This window comes from Trichoderma camerunense (genome assembly GCF_050948025.1).
Source record: "Trichoderma camerunense strain CBS 138272 chromosome Unknown V8C40scaffold_1, whole genome shotgun sequence".
NCBI lineage: Eukaryota > Fungi > Ascomycota > Sordariomycetes > Hypocreales > Hypocreaceae > Trichoderma > Trichoderma camerunense.
In genome coordinates, this window is record NW_028145369.1 from 199587 (window position 1) to 214865 (window position 15279).

The 15279-nt window shown below is 52.5% G+C and overlaps 4 protein-coding genes across 4 annotated transcripts; all 4 read right to left on the reverse strand.

Moving 5' to 3' along the window:
* Positions 1–3492: 3492 nt before the first annotated feature.
* Positions 3493–5876, reverse strand: V8C40DRAFT_1371 (uncharacterized protein). Its single transcript, XM_083211138.1, has 2 exons — positions 4607–5876; positions 3493–4345 (listed from the first exon to the last, which is right to left on the reverse strand). The coding sequence occupies exons 1-2, from the start codon at positions 5654–5656 to the stop codon at positions 3608–3610; spliced, it is 1788 nt and encodes a 595-aa protein (XP_083078632.1). The 5' UTR covers positions 5657–5876; the 3' UTR covers positions 3493–3607.
* Positions 5877–6660, reverse strand: V8C40DRAFT_1370 (uncharacterized protein). The gene has a single exon (XM_083211137.1). The coding sequence runs from the start codon at positions 6532–6534 to the stop codon at positions 6097–6099; it is 438 nt and encodes a 145-aa protein (XP_083078633.1). The 5' UTR covers positions 6535–6660; the 3' UTR covers positions 5877–6096.
* Positions 6661–8070: 1410 nt separating this feature from the next.
* On the reverse strand, positions 8071–10152 carry V8C40DRAFT_1367 (mid region of cactin-domain-containing protein). Its single transcript, XM_083211132.1, has 3 exons — positions 8654–10152; positions 8387–8419; positions 8071–8298 (listed from the first exon to the last, which is right to left on the reverse strand). Exons 1-3 carry the CDS (start codon positions 10028–10030, stop codon positions 8281–8283), a joined length of 1428 nt encoding a protein of 475 aa, XP_083078634.1. The 5' UTR covers positions 10031–10152; the 3' UTR covers positions 8071–8280.
* A 574-nt stretch (positions 10153–10726) lies between these two features.
* On the reverse strand, positions 10727–14090 carry V8C40DRAFT_1409 (transcription factor domain-containing protein). Its single transcript, XM_083211202.1, has 3 exons — positions 13046–14090; positions 12572–12943; positions 10727–12519 (listed from the first exon to the last, which is right to left on the reverse strand). The coding sequence occupies exons 1-3, from the start codon at positions 13730–13732 to the stop codon at positions 10792–10794; spliced, it is 2787 nt and encodes a 928-aa protein (XP_083078635.1). The 5' UTR covers positions 13733–14090; the 3' UTR covers positions 10727–10791.
* Between the last annotated feature and the right edge of the window lie 1189 nt (positions 14091–15279).

The window sequence follows — 15279 nt, forward strand, 5'->3', positions numbered from 1 at the left end:
CCCCATGCACGCACACACGCCGTCGAGGCACATCTCCCGCCACTACTCATGCCCCCGTTAGTGTACGTGAAACGGCCGTGAGGAGTGGCCATTTTCTCTTACATGTACACTTCATAGCGGTGAAGCCAGTGGGAATTGGGATCTACAATGCAGAGTTTGCACTGTTGGTGCCAAAGTTCAAAGTTCGAGGTTGGTCCAGAATACAACGTCTAACTTGCATTATTTATGCCACGTTTTTTTATCTATGCACAATACTAACGGCCCTTGCCCCCCCTTCCAAAGCAAACTCTCCGGGATGCTGCTGCCAGCAAGGTGTACGAGTATGTATGTCGTGGTGGAAAGAGTTAACAGGCCAGGCCACGGTTGGATAAGTTAGACACGGCCCAGGCTTCGTAGCTTCTCTGCAGTTTGAAGTATTTGCTTGAGACTCTCCTCCGCCTGTGGCAGTAGGGCCCTCTTGGCTTGGCACTAAGCAACGGCAGAGGTTCTGGAGCCTCAAGAGGCACTGAGATCGACCATCTACGCCCATTGGCTCCAGCGGTGCTTCGAGCTAATGTCGTGGCAGCGTTAGTTTTCCAAGCAAGGCCCGGCCATTGATACGAGCCACCGGGGCCAGATGCTGCCAGATCACTGTACCTGCATCCATCTGATAACCTTGAGAGTCCTGGAGACATGTACGAGTATGCGAGAGGTTGTCACAGGAAGCTCTTAGTGAGAGGCTGTGACAGACATCTTTACCAACATCTTGTCAGTTCCTCAAACCTCTTTCTCAGGTCCATTGCCATTCTATGCCGCTATCCTCTGCTCTTCTGTCCATTTAATCATGTGTCCATGTGCTCCTTCACCTTTCTTTTTATGATGCTACGTGCCGCGCATAGTTTTTATAAGGTGGCTGGGTATCTCTCGTCTCTCCCGTCACCCTCTCTTCCATCTCATCCATCACCCTTCACTCGCCATACCCTTGCTGCAGGAAAATCCTCCCTCTAAACAGACCAGGGCCATCCTTGGCTCCAGCCTCACTCGACAAAAGTCCATTACTACTACGTCTGCTTTTTCGAAAGACTATACATGTTACTTACCAGTCCCTGCCGATTCCCTATCCCCACCCCCCTCAAATCTCATCTCGGGCTCGACCGACCCCCAGCAAGATGGAGATGGCACTACTGCACTTGCTTCCAGGGTTTCCGGCTGGTGAAAGATGGCGAAAAGCACATCAATGGATCCCCGTCAAGTAGGTACATACAAGCACACTCAAGCGGGCAGGACGATGATGCCACATGAGCAGTCCATCCATGCATGTACGAGTATGTATGTACCTTCTTTCACCGACTCTTCTTATACCACTCCCTTGTTGGGAGTCTTAACCCATCGACCGCTATTTGCTACTTGCAATGCGTCTTTATCCAATGCTCAGTGCCGGCCCATGCATGCAGTGCGGACACTAGAACTCAACTTTCAGCTAAGAGAAGGACTTGCATGTCACCAAAAAGATCGGAGTCACCAAAAACTGGGGGAATACGAGAAGTGAGAGAAAATCCTTGGGAGCGATCTCGCTACCCGCAAAAAAAAAAAAAAAAAGAGAACACCATTGTGTGCTTCTTATCTTATGTTGTTGGTTCACGACACAGCAGCGCCAACGCTAGGGAAGTTTTCTAGTCGGAACTTGCCGGCTAAGGGAGAGAAGGTTTTTATCGGCGGGAAGATCACACGTAGTATCTATCGTATCTGGTTTTACCAGGGGATCGTACAGTACTGTAGATGATCACTCGACAAGTCAATGTGGCGGCTGTTCAAGCAAGTTGGACAATGAATGGTTGAAGCACAAAACAGAAACTCCGTGATAATTAAGCTTAAATGAAAAAGAAACCTCTATATAGAACCCCCAATAAGGAAAAAACAAATACAAACTACCCAAAACCGAACCAAAACTAAGATAGAAGAAACCACAAAACCACAAAAATCCGCTCGAAAAAAACTAGCAGTGCTAAAACACTACGGGTATGGAGACGCTCAACAAAAAAGTAGGCAGAGCAGCCGTCACCAGACGAAGAAAAGAAAACAATCCAAACCAAGATCCAAAGGAGCAACAGCAGCAAAGAAAGCAGCAAACACACAAGAGCACAGTAGCAGCAGACTCTTTTTCCCACACACAAACAAACTCGCTAGGCTTTCGTCCCAATAATTCCAAATCCAAACCAAAAGTACAGTGTTCCATTAATCCATTTCGTTGTCATGTTTCCCGTTTCCATCGCTGATTTCATACCTTTCCAATCATTTCCATCGCTGTTCGTACCTTTCCAATCGTTTCCATCGCGTGAGCCGCACTCAATGTATTTCAAACACAAAACAAAAATGACAAAAAGAGTTCCGTCTCTAGTCTGGACAAGGCACCCCTGCTAGAGCGTAAAAAAAGAAGAAGAAAATAAAATAGTACTCCGTAGAGCGAGAAGAGAGAAAAAGAAGCGCTCAGCCAAGGAGCACATCAGGGCAACTAGAGCCATAGAGACAACTTTGATACCAAAGCCCCAACTGCTTTAGCACCAGAATAAAAAAAAAACAGAGGCCATTCAGGTGTTCATGGATCCCCCATGTTGCGGTACATTGACTAGCCTCGTGCGAAGTGAGTGTGCCTTTGTTCGCCTGTTTAGGCAGTCCCCCCTGTCCTGATTAAGAAATTGGGAGGGTGGCATAGCCTCCGGAGCAGCAGATCCTTGTCAAGGAAAAAAAGGACGCGGCTGTTGGTTCGCCTGAAATAGCCGTGTACATGTTCGGGGGATAGAGAGGGGGAAGGGGGGGTACCCCTGCTGGGCGTCTCTGGCTTCTTGCTGTGGCGATGGGGGAGGAGGAGGTGTGTGCATACTCTCTGTGGCTCGGAGAGCCGCCTGGTTCTTTTTGGTGTCACCCAGCAGAAAGCCACGTTGAGAGGACGCATGGGCCGGCCTTCATCCCCACGCCCCGTCGTACCAGTTCCGTCTGCTGCTCGAGCAGCAACAGCGGGCAGCAGTCTAGAACTTTACGGCATCGAGCCAATGGTTGATACCTAGTTCGTAGCGGTGATGCTGGTTTGCGCTGTTTTCCCCTCCTCCACTTGCTGTTGAATTGCGTGCTTTTGTTGCTCTGATGCTTTGTAGTTGCTCATGTTGATGCTGTAGCTGCATCTGTGTGTGTGAATGCCTAGTCTTGCTCTGCCGTGTCCTGTCCATCCAAGCCTCCCGCATCGCATGTGTGCGTACGAACTTGTAAGCAAGTTTGAAATGGGCCGGCGCGGAACGCGGCGAGAAGAAGAAAACGTGTGTATGTGTGATGTGTGTGTGTATGCGTACGTGCGTGCGTGCGTGTGTGTGTGTCTGTTGTGTGCGTAGCCAGTCATATTGCATCGCCAATCGGAACGGGAGCCTGTGTGTGTCGCACAACCAACCGTCCAGCGTGACGCTGTGTATGCCAAACTCCCCTCCCCGAGACCAGCTCGTTCGTTTCCACAAGAGCAAAAGAGTTTGGTTTGACGGGCTCCAGCGGTAGCAAAGAGCCAGGGCCACGAGCAATGGCGCAAGCAAAGTCTCCAGTCTGTTGCTGCTATTCTGCTCGGGCCCGCGTTGATTCTGTTGCTTCACATGCCGTGGGGAGTGGCCCAGCTCATCCTGGGGGTGCCCGTCATAGAGTCATACCGCCGAATCTGGTCGGCGACATCGCCAGAGTAGTCTAGATGGACATCTGCAAGTTCATATGGGAAGGCCGTGTACATGTGCTCCTGTTGGCCCATGTATGAAACACCGTCATCGCCAGCCACCTGTTGGTCCATCCGCGGTCCTGTCATCTGCAGCCCAAAGAGGTCCGTTGCTGTATCTGCGGAACCGAAATCCGCCCCGTGCGCCCCTGGGGTCTGGATGGCCGTCGGGTCGATCCGTGGGATGGCAATGGGCATGGAGTAGAAGCCATCCGGCATGCTCGAGGCCGGTGGCGAGCCCAGTCCGCTCTCGATCAGTCGGTACTGGCGCCCATCGGCCAGTGACAGCTCCTGGCTGTACATCTGGCTCCTCACTCGGGCGTTTCTGGCCGCACAGCCGCCCTTTTGGCCAGATAGGGCCTTGATAGAGCTGCGTTGGCTGCTTCGCCGCATGTTGATGCCACCGCCCACGTTTGTCTGGCTGGAGCTTCGTCTGTTCGAGCGGCGTCCAGAGTTCCCCTTTCGGTATCTGGTCGTGCTCTGCACACCGTCACGAACTGCCCAGTCTTCCAAGACCCATTCGTTTGCCCGCTTCGCGTCGCCTACCAATGGCGACTCGTCCTCTACACACGTTGAGGCCGTAGCTCCATCGGCACGCTTGCGATCGCGTCTTTTGAATGCCTAGGGTAGAAAAAACAGTTAGCATTTCGGTTGTTCCAGCCCCCAAATTGTATGTATCAAACAGTGAACCAGGGAGTTGGTACTGCTGTCAGAGCAACAAGACGCGAAGAAAAGGAAAAAGCAAAAAAAAAAAAATAAGGTGGGCAGTATTAAGTTGGGCTCCATGACATGGGATCCCTGAACCCTGGACATAGAAAAAGAAAACAAGACAAAATAGCTGCATATAGAGAAGCGAGGTGCTAGTTTCGGGGTCAAACTCACCGCATTCATGCTTAGGTTGTGGCGGATGCTGTTCTGCCATCCGCCCTTTTCGTTCTTAGCCTTGTTGGTGTTGTCCCGGAACCATTGGTAGAGCTCCTGCAGAGTCATAGTATAGTCTGGTCGGCTCATCAAAGCTCTGTAGATTAGCTTCGCATATGGTTCATCGTTCTTCTCGTCGTGTCCAACACCGCTTGCCGGAGCAGGATCGGCAGCGTTGGGCACAGCAAGGATCGAACCCATAAAGTCTGCATCTTGATGATCCATGGGCTCGATCTTGGGCATAACCAAAGAAACAGGGGTCTCTGCTCGCAGACCCTCTGGAGAGCCAACGCTCGAAGAAGGCGGGACTGCAGACAAACTTGGCATCACGTCAGAAGACGACACCGAAATTTTCATGCCAGTTGGCATCTCAGTGTCGGATTCTGCGTGGTAGCTCTCTGTGTAGGGAGTGGGCATGTCTGAATAGTGTTGGGGAAGGTCCTGTGCCGACATGGGAGTGCAGACTTGAGCAAATGGCTGATCTCCAGGATGCTGCTGAGGAAAGAAGGCTGTGGTCGGTGGGTAGCCAGACACGGTCGACCATCCACCAGGAGAGGTAGGCGAGTTGTCGTTGCTGCTATTGTAGATGGGTAGACATGCGCTCCCACAAACGGGTGAGTCTTGGAAGGAAATACAATTTTGGATATCTCCCGGTCCTAGAGGAGGCGATGGCCAGATGTTTTGTACCGTCGACTGATACGACATGTACGGGCTCATATACAAGCTAGCGTCGCTGCAGCAAGTCGGCGGCGAGAGAAGCTGACCTCCTTGCGGGTCTTGCAAATCGTATTGCTCTTGTTGTTGCTGCTGGGGGAGAGCGCAAACCGCCGGAGGAAACGAACATGTATCAGGTTGGTGATGCTGTTGTCCCTGTTCAAAGCCAGATGGCACAGTCAAGAGGGTCGCAGGTGAACAGCAAGCCATCAAGCCCGATTGCTCTAAAGGTTGGGGGTGGCGGAAATCCGTGTAGCTATCCACCGGAAGCTCCCTTTCTAAAATTGGCGACGCCATAGAATGACAGCGGGAGGCTTTGGAGACAAAGGGGGAAGGGAAAGTGTGTCGAAAGAGAGCAAAGAATGGTAGCAAAAAGGATGTAGTTGTTTTGCTTGGCCCGGAGACTTCTTTGCTCAAAGTAGAAGAAGGAAGCCTGGATGTCGTAACAACGCCGTCAGGAGACGGGAAAAATGGGAAAAAGTGATGACCCAAGGAGATATGTAAGTGGAGGCGGCCAAGTGTCACAAGAATGGCAGTATGGAACACCCGAGCTATGGGAGATATGAGGGGGGAAACAAAGGCAGCCGACGGGATGACAGCGATGAGAAGACAAAAAACGAGTGAGAGGGGGAGGGAAGACAAAGTTTGTAAGGTTCTTTGGAGCAAAATAGAACTGTCCAGCTCTTGCTTCTCGTCGAGTTAGTTCTGACAGCACAGATCTTGTGGGGAGAGTGAAGCTATTTATCAAAATCCTGTGGAGAGGGCTCTGATAGATAGTAGGCTGCCCGTGCCATGGGGTAGGAGAAGCCTGCTCGCCGCTCTCTGTCCACACTACCAGGGTGTCGAAGCTCCTGGAAGAGAATCATCCCAGATCGGCCGCTCCGGGGCGTGTGAGCAAAGTTGTTGCATCGGCACACCGTGGACACTAGTGAGGTGCCTGCTTCAAACCTTGCCCCCTCCAATAGGTGGACCGGGTGCGCTTGAGTACACGAGCCATCTTCTTTGTGCGCCACCTCTCTGATAGTGCGTGTGTATGTGCGCTCGTGCATGTGCAGGAGGAGAGCAGCGCGAGAGAGGGAGTGGACGAGAGAGATAGAGAGAGCAAGGCGTGTGCGAGAGTTTCCTGGGTGACATGTATGGCCATGTACACGTTCCCTTGTGGACTGATCAAGCATAGTTCCTCGCCCCAAAACCAGGCAGATGGAGCCTTTTGGGCCGTTCTATCGAGACCTTGTCAACAAGCAGGCAGCTCAGGGTTCGCCGTGTAACCCCCATGAACCAGCACACACACAAAGTCTGGCAGATTCTCAATCGGGCCATCCTCCATCCTTTTCTCCTGTCTCTTTAGAAGTAGCCACCAGTTACACTGTTGAGTAACGCGGGCAAGGCTCGTTGAAACAGTGCCGGGTGGATGTCGATGTGTATGAGATGGCCGGCCGGCATAACCTTAGGCGACAGTTTTGTGTGACAGAGCCAGGGTCAGGAGAGAGAGCGCGAGAGAAGGAGAGCCATGTGGTAGCCACAAGATTTCGACAGCAGCAGATAGGAATCCTGGCCAATGCTGCCATCTCTGCCACCGTCCTGGCTGCTGCCATCGCTTCTCTGCCATCCCATCCCATCCCATCCCATCATCCCAAGCTTCAAGAGACCACAAGTCAGAAGTCTCCACCTCCTCTCTACACGGACCACGGGTATTGCTGGCCATTATTGGTCTATTTACGAATCGCTCTTTGCCATCGGCAAATGTACGCAGCCAGGATGCTACTTGAGCACTCTCGGGTCAGTTTACCAGCCCTTCTCATTGGCAGCAACGCGGGATCCAAGGCTTGGGCCGACGGCTCGCTGCATTCAACACACACCGGTAAGGAGAGATGTAATGGAATCCCGCTGAACCGTCTATTTGTGGCCCATGCTGACAGGGGGGGTCCAGAGCGAAGCTTCCAAAGGAATCCTTCCATGTAATATGTACATCAAAGTAGGGCCGCGGCATCGGCTGAAGGCCTTAGGGGAAAGAAAGGTGCATGCCGCGTATGTCAGGAGACGATTCCGGAAACAAGATGCATTAGGCGATGCCAGCTGAGTTACCAAAGTTTGATTGCCCTTCGTTTCGCATTGATTCATGTCAATAGTCATGCAGCCAAGGGCAGGAGAACGCCTTGCGTCAAGCCACTCCATCCCATCCAGTAGCCTCCTTCGGTCCTCTCTCCAGGCCCTCTCTCAGCGGACCTTATCTCTGGTCCGAAGTGTCAGCCGACTCTTCTAGAACACCGGCAAGAAGTGTCAGGCGTCAAGCACAAAGATCCTCCTCAGATCTTCCGAGATGTCGGGCTTTTCCCCTGCAGAGGATCACCAAAGTCTCCAGAGAAGGAAGGCTGGTGAACCTTCGCGAAGCATTCTAGCCTCAGGAGTGGGACACGACCGTCTTCTCCCGTAGAATGTGCGACGGAAAACAAAACGTGTGCCAATGTGCCTGATTCAGCGACCAGGAGATGGTTTAGCATCGGCGCATTGAAGTCCGAGACGGCAGCGAAGTGTGCACAATTTTGTGAATACCACGCGCAAAGAATCTGCCAATGCCGTCGATGGCCGCAAATTGGCTGTCTTTCCTTGCTTTTGTTTATTAGCTGAAATAGTTATCCTGCCGCTCTAGCTCTCTGAATGCTTCTTCTAGCTTTGTTTCCTCATGTTTAGTGGATCGAAGAGCTGGTACTATTATTACGGTGTACCTGTATCATCAATTCGTTCGTTCTCTTCGCTTGTTTTTGCCATTTTTCTCTTTTCCTTTCTTCTTTTTAAAATTTTTCATATCCTTGGCAGGGAACGCCAGGAAGCCGCTTTGCCGAGATCACAGGATCTCTCTTATTCCATGATCCAAAGTCTGTATGTACAAGCATGGAGAGCATACGCCGACCAGCCCTCGGTTATTTTCTGTAAAAGATCTGCAAACCGTCTAGTTAGTGACTGTTCTTATACTCGTTGGGCTTGTTCTCTCATTCATCCCCCAGCGGGTGCTTCTTTCATCCTTACCTTTTTAAACTGAAAGTGCAATTGTAAGATTCCCTGCAAGGTCACAGCGTTAGCTCAGTGGACAAGGTCAAGGATGGCTAATGCAAGGGAAGAGAACGACAAGGGCACAAGCCCAGCTAAGGAACCGCGCTTGTGGCGGCTGTCTCAGAACTGGTGGGCACCTTTTGGTGGCGCTGTGTAGGATTGCATCTAAATCAAGCCAGACCAGGCTGGGCATGACCAAGACAGAGCAGCAAACCGGGTAATGGGGAAATGGCGGCCTCATACCTTGTCGAATGAGCTTCTAAAGCCACGCTCCTTCTTGGCACTATAGTCCCATTCACGGTCGACAATGCGGAACGCAATGTCTTCGTACGGAGGTCCCGCGATGAAGCGGATGAGACAAGTGTCTACTTCGCCCGCGGCAGCAAACGATTCTCCGCGTCGCCTGCCGTGCTCACGGATGATTTTGAATGTCGGGGCCTTGGTCTTGTCCACCAAGTCCGGGTAGAAGATGTTGAACTTGTATCCCTGCACCACCTTGGGAGGGGGGTTATCGTGGTCATAGTGCGTCTGGTTGTACTTGTTCCATTCGTAGCCCATCTGCACGCGGTTGAAGTACCTGGGCTTGCGAGCCTGATACTTGTCTATCCATTGCGGGGGTTTCGAGCCGTCCGGCAGGGCCTCTTCAGCCGCAAAAACCTCTTCGTTTTCAGATACTCCACGTGCCGCTTCTCTGTCGTATAGCGCCATGGTGGCTTGAGAATCATCCTCGTTCCTGGTTTCAAATGCATCCGCTTTGCTTGCTGGGGCCTTGGCGCCACCTGAACTATGGCTGCTGACGCCCATACCGCCAGCGGACAGGCCACTGTTCTTGGATGTCTCTGTTGAGCGAGGCGCCTGGCTTGCAAGCCGCTCTTTCTTCTTCGCTTCAATGTCCTCCGCTATGCGAGCCAGCGTGGCTTTGGCCTTCCATACCCTGAGGCTACGGAGCAATTGCTCCCAGTAGTCCGTATCGATGTCCTCATTGGACCGCAGCTTGGCCTTGATCTGCTGCTCCAGGGTCTCGAGCTGATCAAATGACTTTGGCGCCAGAATCTTGTCAATATCGTCCGCAACGCTATTGACCACTCTCCCCTCATGTCCCTGCGGGTCCAGCTTGGCCCTCCGATCTGCGCACAGCGTCCGCAGGGCCTCCCAGTACCGACGGTTTCGCGAGTCCGTCTCCAGCACATGGTATGACACAATGTTCGAATCGAGCTCGGAGATCTGCGCGGCAGAAGACAGATCTTGTATGACCTTTGTCGGTGCATCCACCTCGATCTCGTCGTCGATTTCGTCGTCATCAAAGGCGTCGCGGTCCGCGTCGATGTAGCGCAGGTTGAAGGCTAGGACGTCGATCGGCTTCGCCCGTCCCTCGCGCACCCGGATGTCGGCCTTCTTCTTGGCCTGCTTCAGCACGAACTTGTCCTCGTCGGCCACGAACTGCCGTGACTGCTCGTCCTGGCTCAGGTATTTGGCGGCATTGCGGGCGGTCGTCGATGGACCTGGTCGGCTGGGTTTGGACACGCGGTTGCCTGAATCGGACCGCGGCGCCGTGGGCTCTCGACGGCCAGACGATGAGCCTCTCGAGTCCGCGATCATGGCTCGCCTTCCGGGATCCATTGCTTCGAGAGTGGGAGTTGAGGCGCGCGCAGACAACCGGCGAGAGGCAGTTGAGGTGTTGGCTGGGAATCTCACTTGTCGTTAGTCGCTCGGTATTTACTCTCCGATAAGCTTTTTTAGTCTGGTCCGCTAAAATCAGATCATAGCAAGGTCTTGTTGTTGCTCCATCCCTAAAGCTTCCCGTCAAGTAGCGTCACATGACAACCCGCCGCACTCACTTACCCTAGATGAGAAGGCGAGTGGAAGGGGGTTTTTAGTCAGGGTGGCAATGGTAGGTATTACTGGAAATATTAAAGAATTTGCAAAGAGACACTGATCTGGAAGGTCGAGAATTGGAAAATGATGGGTTTTAACATACATTGCGGATATGATGTGAGATCAATAGAGAATAAATACCTTACATGGGGTTTACAAAAGAGCGAACAAGTATCACAGGTAACACCACATGGAGCATTGTAAAATTGCAACGCCCATTACTTCGGGTGAAAACACTTGGCGAAATTCAATGGCAAAAGTAACATATATAAAGTATGTAGGTATATATAGCGCATATATAAATCATCAGATAATACTCATTCACACATGTCTAAATCCCATGACGAAACGCCTCATTCGCCCAAGGGTATCCTAAAGCATTCCCCAGCTTATTCCCCCATAACGTGTATATAGTTGAGTGCTTCTTCTCCCTCCAAACCAATGGTTCGGTATACATACAGTGTAGCGGCGTCAAATGTATTTACCCAGGTCAGGTGTCTTGCTTTTCACCAGCCCTGCTTCGGCGGTGCGCCATATTGTGCGCCACCCATTCCCAGACCGCGAATGCTCTGGCTCCAATCCTGCCAATTGAAGTCAGCTCCCAGCATGTCTGCATCTTCCATTTCGAATTTCTGATTCGACGGCGCAAATGACTCCGGCCAGAGATATGGTGGAACGTGGTGTTGCTCCTCTTTGGGCTGCTGGTTTTGGTTCTGCAGTAGCAGTGCCTGCTGCTGCTGCCTGTCATCCATGCCCATCGCCGGGCCGCCCACATTATCCATGCCGACCGACCCTACGTTCCAAAGCTCGGCCATGGTGACACTGTTCTGTGCCATAATATCATTCATATACTCCATGGTGACGTTGGAGAGGTCCATGGACATTTGGGGTTCAGCATCGGCCTGTGGCTGCACCTGTGGTTGCTGGAAGTGTGGTCCGGCCAATGCTTGCTGTGATGAAGTATTGGAGTCCTTAGATATGGGAAAGGTGGCTGGCGTTTGTTGTGCAGAGCCGGGGAGAGACACTGGTATAGGCGCATCCAGATGGACCATGGCTCTCCATCTATCTCTGACCTGCTGCATCCTGGCTTCAGCGCCGGGGATGGGATCGAATCGTCGCTGAGATGCCTTTATCCTCTCTGCGAGATCCAATCGTTTGGCCTCTTCGGGGTTGGCCCTCAGACGCACCACCTCCAATTCTTGATATCTCTTGGCTCTGATGAATAATTTACGCAAGGGAAGGAACACGGAAGCGTGATCAGCCCTCTTGATGTTTTCCGATAGGTCTTTGTCGTATCCGTTGACAGCCTCCCAGCCGCGCTCCACGAGCGCCGTCCAAGGACGACGGCACGTCTCGACTAATACGTAAGCAATCGCGTGCCAGTTGGTATATGTCCTAAATAGCCATCGGTATTGTTTGCCTCTAGGATCCATGTTTAGTTTGTGGTTGTATTCAATGATTTCGATAGAAGCAATGTAGATCCGCTCGCGGATGTCGGTCGTAAGCTCACTATCTGTGCCCGGGAACAGCATCGACTGGTAGGTGATGAGGCACATCTTGGCCATGATGATGCGGGATATCATAGCCGCTACCCAATACAGAGCGTCGACGTCCTCTTCCAGGTGCTGAAGGAATTTGTCTTCGATTCTCTTGTAGAATTCGACGAGGAGCTGCTCCTTTTCCGCAACTGTGTTGATTCCGACCTTTGTACACGAGTTCTTACCATTTGATGCCTCGTGTAAGCGTCTCGACATGGCGCAAACCTCGAACCTCACTAGTGAAATGGTAGTGTCCGACTTTCCCTCCCTTGCTACTGGAGTTTGGGTGCCCGTGGGCGTAATGTCAGAATCGTTGATGGCGGTAGGGAACTGAGTGTCAAAGTCTCCCTCTGCAACAATCAAGTCGGTGCCCATTTCTTCTGATGAACGAAAGTCCAAAGTAAGAATGGCCCACCAAAGACGCCGTCTCTGTTCTGTGTCATATGGAGAGAGCCCAAAGTTAGTTCCATCACGGTGAATACCTAGACCTTGTGCGATCCGAATCAACAGGCCAGTGAGGGACCAGGCAAATCGTGTTTCGTCGTGCCGCCTGACCACAAGAAGGAACAGCGTGAGCGCCTGGACGACTGCAAAATCAGATGTATTTAGGAAGTTTGCCTTGGCAAGCGACTGCTCGACAGCAAAACGAAACTGTGCAAGTAACTCTTCTTTGCCTGTACCAAAATTGGTTTGAACCTAGAGCCATGTTAGAGAGACAGGGAATGTCAGAAGGGTTGGAATGACTTACATCAGCTTCCTCGAGCGTTACAACGGCGGCAAAATATACCGCAAAGACTAACGTTTCATTACCAGGGGTAAGCTTTTCCGGATTCCTCCGGGCCTCCCGCAGTATAGCCTCCATGGTTGGAACATGGAGTATTTTGAGTAATGGATCTACATTTTCTAGATAGACCGACCAGAGAAATGTGCCGTGGGAGGGTAGGGGATGGCATTTTTGTAGATTGACATCGATGGACCTATACCCCAGGATGAATGCATGGTGGTCATAAACGGAGCTCGCAGCAGTGGTGGGTGAATCGATGGGCGGCGATTCTTCAAACTCAGAATCGTCGGCGTCTTCGTCGGTCAGCTTTTGTGTTTCCTCGCGAATGGCGTCCAGCTGTACATATGATATATCTCGTTAGTAAGAGGAATTTGTTTTGGTACCGCCCTTCGACAAAGGGCCGTAGACTAAGGAAAAGGGGAAGGGGGAAGAACGTACCTCATCGTTCAGCCTCGACCAGAATCCACTACTAACATAGCGAGAAGTGCCCTTGTTATCATTCAGGACCAGTCGACCCAGCTGCTTCCGGCTCTCTCTCATCAGCCGTGATTCACCGCCATCTCCGGTAGAGTGGCTATCGCTATCGCCCGCAAGCCCCGAGGCGAGTGCACCTAAGCTGGTAGACTTTGCTCGCTGAGCTATGGGGGATCCTTCGTTGGAGGGCGAGTCGCCGGTGGACGACACTCTGGCGCCCGTCTCGATTTCGATCTGGCCGCTCAATTCCTCGACGATGCCCTCGAGCTTCTTGAGTCGCTTGACCAGCTCAACCTCGCGCTGGCTCGTCGCCTTGGGAGGGGCATTCGGGTCCTTGGGCCGGTGCTGGCGCGGCGCACGGCCAGGAGCGGGAAAGACGCATGGGATGAGGGCGCGGCGGCAGTTGGAGCACGGCATCTGCTTGTCGCATCGCACCTTGCGCCTCCGGCAGGTGACGCAGGATCGCGGATTCAGCAGCGGTGTTCCCGAGTCACCCGGGGCCATGACGGGGCCATAGTGGGCATCAGGCCCGGTGGTCTGATAGATGGTGACGTTGTTCGGATGGTGCGGCGACGATGCGCTCTGCTCGGCCATGTTCTGCTGCGGCGACGTCGCAGAGGCGGAGGCGCTGAAGTCGAAATTCGCCGCCATTGCGTCTCTCTCTCCCGCCTCTTTTCCCCCTATGTTGGTCGTGTCCGTATGTGCCGTGTCGCTGGAAAGGCGTGCCGGGAAATCGATGACCTCACAAACGGCAAGGAAACTTCAAATTTCGGACTGACAACTAATGACGCAGGGCTCGGGTGAGATACAAGACAGCCAGCGGTCTGCTCGTCCGCGGAACGCCTTTGAGGGGGGGCCTGAATCGCATCAATGCTGTGGCAGCTCCGGCGGTGCAACGGATTCAAGCGCTTTACAATACAAACAGCAGGGCGGCAAAGACGTGAATCGTTGGTTGATAAAGGAAAAGATGGCGATTTGCAGACGGGAACAAGCTCTGGACTCAAGTGGGGAGGGAGTTACTAGGAAGAGCGAAAGGGAAAACCTTCAAGCCACAGTGGGCTGGCTGGCAGGTAGATTGGCGGAGCTGCAGGTGGTGGAGACGCTGTGGCCGGCCTGGGGACTGTGGCATTGCCCAAATCGGGCGGCTACTTGATCGTTATTTGCCATGCCCAGAGACAGTCGGCGTCTGAGCCGTATCCGTGAGCCTTTCACCTCGACTCCAGCTGGAACGTTGGCATGCATAGGGCACACAGCGTATCGAAGCCACTGTATGTACGCCTGGTGTTCCGCCGGATAAACGCCTGTGACGGCACAGTAGCCTGCACCGCCACAGCCTGGGTACAGGTACTTTGGCATGTGCCTGTCAGCAGTGTGACAAAGCACGAGCATGTAAGCCTGGAAATAGGGACTAACAATTACCAGGGTAGGCAGGTGTCGTCTTACGCTGTTCCCGGGCACGGAGATCCATAGGACTACTATTCTCGCCTGGCTTGGCGACTATTCCTGGCCATTGATTGATTCTGTGGATGGGTACCAAAGGTGGACATGAAGTCAAAGAAGAAGGGCATCGATGAAAATTCTGCACCTTTGGAAAGAGATGCCGATAGTACCTGTACCTGTCTATGTGACATGAGGAGCAGTTCCCGCAAATCAGCCCCCACAGGATCCGTTCTAGAACTGTGGACACACCAAAGAATTGTTTAAAATAGGTGTTGGCAGACGTCTTTTTGTTTTGCCAATTTGTAATCCGGCCCCCCTCGGCGCCGGCCGTACTCACGGTCTTGCACTGGAGCAGGTCCGTGGAATAGTGTCCATGGATCCAAAACGGTTGGCGCTGCGGCCAAGAGATAGAAAACTCGATCCTTCGGACTTTAGATACCTAATCTGTTTATGGTCGCACACGCTTACTGTGCAGCATGACAACGCAGCCTGACGTCGACTACTAGTTTTGCTGTGAATCGAACTTATCCCGGTGTTCTCTTCGCTCTGCCAGGAACCCAGATAGCCGGCAGATACGGGCTGCAAATAATATGGAGCTTCCAAGGTATATCCGTAGTATATTTCCGTGTGGCTGCAACGTTTTCGCTACTTTTTGGTACCACCTACGTCTATGATCTCAGCGGAATCCCTTTATGCCTTTTTGCGGTAACTCGTAGGCTGTTGGCGGCGCCCGTTCCACTTCAATGTTAGTTCGGCTC